This window comes from Orycteropus afer, unplaced genomic scaffold (genome assembly GCF_000298275.1).
Source record: "Orycteropus afer afer isolate SDZICR_OR568_19922 unplaced genomic scaffold, OryAfe1.0 scaffold00356, whole genome shotgun sequence".
Lineage (NCBI taxonomy): Eukaryota > Metazoa > Chordata > Mammalia > Tubulidentata > Orycteropodidae > Orycteropus > Orycteropus afer.
This window is the reverse complement of record NW_006921943.1, coordinates 556,603-564,773: the sequence shown is the minus strand read 5'-3', so window position 1 is coordinate 564,773 and position 8,171 is coordinate 556,603. Positions and strand designations below refer to the sequence as shown.

The window sequence follows — 8,171 nt, the reverse complement described above, 5'->3', positions numbered from 1 at the left end:
CCTCTTTTCAAATTTATAATCCCTGATGGGGATGGAGTACCCAGTAAGCAAGGTAAGCATGGACTTAGCTGTGCTTACTTACTAATCCATAGTGGACAATTTCACATGAGTTTGCCTCCCGATGTGGTGAAAAACATTGTGCGAACGTTCAGTGTTGCTGACATTGGTTCTGACTCAGCAACCATGCACCGTAACAGAACTGCCCAGTCTATGCCACCCTCACAACCCTTGCTCTGCGGAGCCCACTGCTGCAGCCACGGGGTCAGTCCATCTTCTCGAGGGTCGTCTTTTATGCTGACCCTCTATCAAGCATGATGTCCTTCTCCAGGGATTGGTCCCTCCTGAAGACATGTCCAAAGTCTGTGAGATGACGTCTCTGCATCCTTGCTTTAAGGAGCATTCTGCTGTACTTCTTCCAAGACAGATTTGTTTGTTTTTCTGGCAGCCCCTGGTATATTCAGTATTCTTCACCAACACCTTAATTCAAAGGCATTGATTCTTCTTCGGTCTACCTTACTCACTGCCTAGCTTTTGCATGTATAGGAGGCAATTGAAAATACCACGGCTTGGGTCAGCTGCACCTTAGTCCTCAAAAGTGACATCTTTGCTTTTTAAATTTTAACACTTTACAGAATTAGTAAGTAAGCACAAGTAAGCCCTTGCTTGCTCTGCTAATTGGGTAATCTACCCTTGCCCAGCCCAGCCCTTTGGTTGAGGGTGAGGAGGTGAATCCTGGTGGAAGAAGGCTTGTTCAGGGCCCACAGCTGGATGAAAGAAGAGGGGCTTCTGAAAACATGTTCCTGGGCCTCATTGAGAAAAGTGATCAGCAGAAAACCCAAGAGGACAGAGCATTGCCATGCAGTGGATGACGACTTGGTGCGACCCGTGTGTCAGAGAGCAGGCCTGCTCCAGGCGGTTTCCTAGCTGCTGCAGCACACCACTGGGTGGGTTCAAACCACCAAGCTCCAGCAGTTGAGCGCAAACCGTGCCTCAGCCCGGGCTCTTTAGCTCCTTCACTTAACTCTTCCCTCACCTGCAGGGCTCTGCTAGTCACACTTGGTTTCTGGGCCCAGTGGAGGGTCAGCTTCCCAGGGTGGGGATCAAGCCTGTCCCCTCCCAAGTTGTAACTGAGTGTTCCTTCCTTGCAGTGCCGGGACTACCAGGGTGGTGCGCTCGTGGGTGACCTGTGTGAAGACCTGTGTGTGGCCGGCGACCTGGTGTACCAGCGCTGCCTGTACTATGAGCGGGGCAAGAAGGTCCTGCAGGCGGACTGGCGGGGCCGGCCCGTCATCCTCAAGTCCAAGAAGGAGGCCTTCTCCAGCTTCCAGCCCCTAGGCCTGCTGGAGGAGGCGGCGGCCGACGGGGACCAGGGCTTCCTGGAGGCCGAGCTGCTGTTGCTTGTGGCCGGCGAGGTCAAGAGCGCCCTGGGCCTGGAGCTGGCCAATGGCAGCCTGGGACGGCTGTGGCCGGGCCGCCGGGGCCCGGGCTGGCGTGGGCAGGTGGCCAGCCTGTGGGCGCTGCTGCAGCAGGAGGAGTTCATCTACCTGAGCTTGCTGCGCGGCCTGAGCCGCCACGTGCTGCCCGTGCTGGGCTCCTGCGGCCATTTCTATGCCGTGGAGCTGCTGGCGGCTGGCAGTGCGCACCTGCAGGCACTCTTCCCGCTGGGCCCGGCGGCTGGGGTCCACGGTGGCTGGGCCTCGGCTGTGGGCAGCATCGCGCTCAGCTTCCTGGACATGGTGCACCACTTTGAGCACGACTTTGCGCACCGCCTGCACCTCTGCGACGTGAAGCCTGAGAACTTTGCCATCCGGAGTGACTTCACGGTGAGACCTGGGAGGCATCGGGGGGAGGGCAGGGCCTGGGTCTGAGGTGGTCAGGGGGACCTGGAATACTGGCTTTGGAACTGCCAGCCCCAGACAACCCCATCTACCCACCTGCCTTTTGGGGTATGAGTACTGGACTTAGGGAACCCATCCATCCCCTGCCACCCAGAGGCCTCAGGGTTTGGATAAAAGGAGCCGGGGGGCTCCTCTGTCCACTGGGAGCTGGGTGGGCATGTCCTGCACGTTCAAAGGCAGCTCTCTGGTCAGCTTAACTGCAGAGTGCCGAAAGAGGCCTTCAGGGGCATAGTTTCCGCCGGGGTTGGAGGCTTGCAGCCGGAATAATGAGAGGGATGGACGCAGCAGTTCACAGAGGCTCCAGAGTGGACTCTGCCCAGGCTGTACCGGCTCCAGGAAACAGCCCCCTCCTCCCGACCCTTCCGGAGAGGGTCTGGCTCATCGCCACTCCCTGCATGAGACTTCTAGAGGGACGGAGGCTTTGGTGCTTCCCCAGGGCACAACACCCCCAACTCCATGAAGATGCTATCACCGAGGTGTCACCTGTAGGAGTCAGCTGAACGTTGCCCCCCACCCCCGCGTGGGGGACACAGAGTGGGGGACAACAGAAGACAGACTTCAAAAAAAAAAAAAACCAAAACAATGGGGTTGTCCGGTTGGCTCCTGCTCGGGACTCCAGAGGCTTTGTCGTGCTGGTTTGTCAGAAGTGGATCACTGGGCTTTTCTTATGGGTGCCTCTTGGTGGACTCCACCTGCCAGCCGTTCAGTTAGCAGCCAGGTGCGTTGACCATCTGCATCACTCCAAAAACCAGAACCAGAACCAGCGCTGTCCGGTTGTTCCGACTCTGGCCCATCCCGTGAGTTACAGAGTGAAGCTGCTCTGTAGGGTTTTCTTGGCTGAGTCTTTTGGAATTAGGTTGCCTGGGCCTTCCACAAAACTGCCGCATGGACTTGAACCACAAACCTTTTGCTTAGCAGCCTAACATGTTAACTGTTCGCATCAGCCGGAAAGAAAGACTTGGGCATTTTATTATAAAATAATCCTGGCCCTTTCCCCCAAGATAAAACCAGCATGTCAAATGAAGGCTTCAGTGACCTGGGTGCCCTGAGGCTGGTGTCAGCGCTCAGAGGGGCAAACGAGTATGATGCTGGGGACACCTCGAGGGAGGTGGCGACAGGAGAGGTGGTGACACACCGTGTGGCCAGGGCTAGGGTGGGAGCTGTGCTCTGGTCCCTTCAGCCTGCCCTGCACCGTGGGGACAGGCAAGTGGTGAACGGTGCTGTCCTCTGCGATTGGAGACATAAGGGAGCAGGAAGCAAGCACTGTCACTGCCAGCTGTGGGGCCTGGGTGACAGTGCCTTCATAAAGCAGCCTGCCACCTGGAAGATGGAGTTTGTGATGGTGTCAGCCCCGCTCTGGTCAACCCTTTGCCACAGCTGCACCTCCCTGAGTCCCGACACTGCTCCAGGTGCTGACAGTCAGGGGTGCTCCAAGTGTGGGAGAATGAGCCTGAGGTTCTGGGGAGACCCACACACTGGGCTGGGGTCTTCGGAGCACCCCCTGGCGCCACTTCGGGGACATGAAGTGGCGCTGTTTCCTAGTTCATTTACGACCCTCGGGACACTCTCAAGGCCGGCTCAGTTGGTGTTCAGCCTATGGATGGCCAGTGGCCCCGCCTGTCCTTCTGTGGAGAAGGGACTGATTCTGACAGACCCTGTCTCTTCTGATCCCCGCGGAGTGTGGAGAAGAAGGTGCAAGGTAGCACCCCCTGCTGAGGAATGCGCCAGCCCCAGTGTTCTTTGGGAAGTCTCACGCGTGTTGGTTTGGTACTGTGCTGTCTCTGGAGCACAGGGTTACAAGTGTAACGCTTGTGCTCGGTTCTTGGTCAGACACTAAGCATGAAGCCGTGTACCTTGGCTTCCCCTGGGAGGAGAGGAGGAAATAGCAAGGAGGCCGAGAGGTCGCCTGGAGCTCACTCCCCAGGAGAGTGGGGCAATTTCCAGGGCCTTAGAGCCTCCCTAATAAACTAAGAAGACAGGAGCCAGCCCCCCAGAAGAGCCTGCTCTGCCTCCGTTTTGAGCGTATTGCCTGGTAGATTACTAGCTTGCCGATTTATTCTGGCTTCATCATGAGCTAGGAAAGATTGATTCAAACGGTCAGTTGTGCTTGCAGTGCCTGAGTTAGTAATTAGACAAACCCTTAAGTGGGGTGGTGTTTCCATTCTGTGTCCTTCATTTTCATTCTGCTCCACATACTTTTACATAACTTATTTTCCCTGCTCTGTTTTACTGAATAATCCCCAAGAAATGTTGGTTTCGATCTGGAATGAAAAACAAGAATGAAAGGAGAGAACTTGCCTCCTGACGTCACGTAGAGCTGGGAGGATGTGCGCTGACAGAGCGCCCTTTCTGAGGTGCCACCCAAGGCAGGGGAGGGGCTGCTGACCTGTGAGGCCTTGTGGAGTAGCTGCAGCCCGTCACACTCAGGCTGCCCCAGAGTGCTGTCCCTTGAAGCTACAAACTGCCTGATTTGGGCAGACTCCAGGTTTGCGTGGGGTGAGCTCATCCCCTCTTTAAAAATTTATTTATTTTATCCAGGTGGTGCAGGAAAATCTGAGTAATCTAGAGACAATGATTTTTCTGGTGTTGAAGTCTTTTTTGGTGGGGAGCCAGGGAGATAAATCTGAAATTCTGGGGGGTCAGCAAGTTCTTATGCTGACATGGAATTTAGTAGTGGATACTGTTGGGGTAAGGGCCATATACATCAACCCTCGTTCAAGGTCCCGACTCCACTTTTGCCCCCACGTTTGCACTGCTGGTTCAGGTAACGGGCCATAAACAGACCTCAGTTACCTTACCTGGTTCTATGTGTTTTAGTCAAAGAACAGTTTCAATAGCAGCTTGAGTACAAAGGTACTTCTTAATGCTCTTTAAAGAAAAACCCAAGTGTGAGGATTAATGGCCACTGATGCTCAGTGAGGTAAGACCTGGGGACCCAGGTGCTGAAGGAGGACGTCCTTCCCAGGATGACCGCTGCTCAGCTCAGCCAGATGTGGCCGTGTCCCAGCTCGTTTTCCCCTTCATGAAACCCTTTGACCTGCCTCTGGAGCTCAGTTTCCTTTTGTTGCTGACCTTTATGGGGTGGGATGATCTGCACCCCAGACTTTATAATCCTGATTCTTGAAGGACAGAGACCGAAGGCGTAACAGAACGGAAGGGCAGTCATTGTTAGAACATTACAGTGATTCTGTTTGTAAAGCTGAGAAAGTGTTTAAAGATGAGAAATGACACTTCTCTCATAGTGCCACACCCTGGGCCTTAAAAGAGTGACAGCAGAGGTTCTTCTGCAGTAAGCTTTGCAGTCTGAGCTCTGGCAGCTGCTTACAAAAGGAAAAATAAATTTACACATTTTTGAGGAATCAAGACATTCTCCAGGGCCTGACATGGGCTCTTTGCTCTCTGCTAGCAGAGTTGTGTTGTTGGGTGCCAGTGAGTAGATTCCAACATAGCACTCCTAAAGGACAGAGTGGAATTGTCCCACAGGGTCTCCAACGATGTAATCTTTACAGAAGCAGAATGCCACACTTTTCTCTTGTGGAAAGCCTAGTGGTTTCAAACAGCTGCCCTTCCGGTTAGCAGCTGAGCACTGACCCATTGAGCCAGCACTTTGACAACAGCTGCTGTATTGATGGGCGAAGAAGGAGCAGGGTCAGTCCACTCAACAGCGAGGCCCCTGTGCCATTTGGGTAGCCACGTGCTTGCTGCTTTGATTACAGGTGGTGGCGATTGATGTGGACATGGCCTTTTTTGAACCTAAAATGAGGGAAATTCTTGAGCAAAACTGCACAGGAGACGAAGACTGCAGTTTCTTTGACTGTTTTTCAAAATGTGATTTGCAAGCCAACAGGTGTGGAGCTCAGCGCATCAACAGCAACCTTCAGGTGAGTGGCCATTGTGGGGCTGCGGTGGGGGGAGGGGGTGCTGCACGGTGCTAAGCGGGGTGGTGGTGGGCAGAGCTGGGGTCTCTTGGTTGCCTCTGCCCTCAGTTCCGCCTCACCCCTTTAACAGGTTGCCAGGGCTCGTAGTAGGGGTACTCTCTGTTCAAGAGGGCAGTGTCTTTGTTTCTCAGGGCTACCATAACAGTACCTCACACTGGGTACCTTAAGAACAGAAATGCACTATCTGCCAGGTCTGGGAGCTGGGAGTCCAAATCATTGTGTCGGTCGGGCCATCCTTCCTTTGGAGCTTTTGGAGAAGATCCCTCCTCGTCCCTGCCAGCTTCTGATGGCCTCATGTGTTCCCTGGCTTATGGTGGCATCTCTCCATCTCTGTCTCAGTCTTCACACAGCCATCCTTCCTCTGTTTGTGTCTGTGTCTCTTCCTGTCTTTATAATGAGACCAGTCATATTGGACTGGACCCACCCTCCTTTAGGATAACCTCATGGTAACTGATCATGTCTTCAAATTGAAAAGCCACTCCTGCATTTTAGGTATTTATCTGAGCAGTGCCCCACTCCCTGGTACCAACTTCTCTGGTGCTTTTTGTGGATCAGCATTTAGCTTCTCTGTCACTTCTCTTGAGGTGTGGTCCCCAAGACCACCCCCTGGTCAGTCTCCACTGCAGAGTCTGCTTCCCGGGAACCAACCTAAAACAGACAGCTCATGCTCTTAAGATATAAAGAGCCTCCACAAATTAACCTGATCAATATTTGGGCAAATTATGAACTTGACCATTCACTGAAAAGGAAATAGACACCATGAATAATAGCTTTTAGCCTCCCTGCTAATAAAAACACAAATCAAACCATTTCCCCCATGAGTTGGCAAACATCGGAGTCTGACTGATAGCTGTTATGGATTGAACTGTGTTCCCCAGAAGACCCAGGAAGTCCTACCCCCTGTGCCAGGAACATCCCTGCTTGGACATAGGGGTTTTCTTTTGTTATGTTAAAGGTCAGTGTACGTCCTGAAGATAAACACTTCTAAAAACGCAAAACAGACTCACACAGGGGAAGACAGATTCAAGAAACACCCAGGGCTACGGACCAGGGGGGATGCTCCCCTAGGGCCAATGCTCTGCCTTGGACTTTTAGCCTCTAAAACCACGAAATAGTACGTTCCTGTCCTTGACAGCCACCCATGGGTGGTGTCTGTGCTCCAGCAGCACCAGGTGACTCAGACACATGAGTGAGGCCAGGGGGGAGCAGGCAGACCCCCAGATTGTGTGGGAGTGTGAACTCGTACAACTTCTGTGCCATCCATTTGGCAACACCTAACAAAACAAACCCAAAGACGAGGACATTGAAGATTTTACCAACTTCGCAGTTTGAAATTGACCAAACATGCAATCAAGATATGTTGGTTATTACTGGTGACTGGAATGCAAAAATTAGAAACAAAGAAGAGTCACCAGTAGCTGGAAAATACGGGACTATTTCACGGTTTTAGAGGCTAAAAGTCCAAGGCGCAGCATTGGCGCTAGCGGAGCATCCTTCCTTGTCCGTAGCCTTGGGTGTTTCTTGGCGTCTGTCTTCCCCTGGTGATAGAAATGACACTGCAGATCACATGATAGAATTTTGCAAGACCAATGACTTAGTCATTGCAGATAACCTTTTTTCAACAACATAAATGGTGACTATACACAGGGACTTCACCAGGTAGAATACACAGGAGTCAGATTGACTACGTCTGTGGAAAGAGGTGATGGAAAAGCTCAGTATCTTTAGCCCAAACAAGGCCAGGAGCCGATTGTGGAACAGACCATCAACTGCTTGTATGCAAATTCAAGTTGAAGCTGAAGACACTTAAAACTAGTCCACTACAGCTAACATATGACCTTGATTATATCCCACCTGAGTTTAGAGACCATCTAAAGAATAGATTTTACGCATTGAGTACCAATGACTGAAAACCAGATGAATTGTGGGATGACATCAAGAACATCATACATGAAGAAAGCAAAAGGTCATTAACAAGAAAGAGAAAGAAGAAAATACCAAAATGGATGTCAGAAGAGACTCTGGAACTTGCTCTTGAACGGAGAGTAGCTAAAGCAAATGGAAGAATTGACAAGATAATAGAGCTGAACAGAAGATTTGAAAGAGCAGCTCTAGAAGACAAAGTCAGTTATTACAATGAAATGTGCAAAGACCTGGAGTTAGAAAACCAAAAGAGAAGAACATGCTCAGCATTTCTCAAGCTGAAAGAACTGAGGAAAAAATTCAAGCCTTAAGTTGCAATATTGAAAGAGTCTATGGGCAAAATATTGAATGATACAGGAAACATCAAAAAGAAGATGGAAGGAATACACAGAGTCACTGTACCAAAAAGAAT

The 8,171-nt window shown here is 51.5% G+C and overlaps 1 protein-coding gene across 1 annotated transcript in view; it reads left to right on the top strand.

Annotated features, from left to right (window-relative positions):
- Window positions 1–8,171, top strand: part of DIPK1C (divergent protein kinase domain 1C) — an 18,943-nt gene that overhangs the window by 7,432 nt on the left and 3,340 nt on the right. The window contains exons 2-3 of the mRNA XM_007952737.1: window positions 1,149–1,823; window positions 5,615–5,779. Coding sequence (XP_007950928.1) covers window positions 1,149–1,823; window positions 5,615–5,779 — 840 coding nt within the window. The remainder of the gene's footprint in view (window positions 1–1,148; window positions 1,824–5,614; window positions 5,780–8,171) is intronic.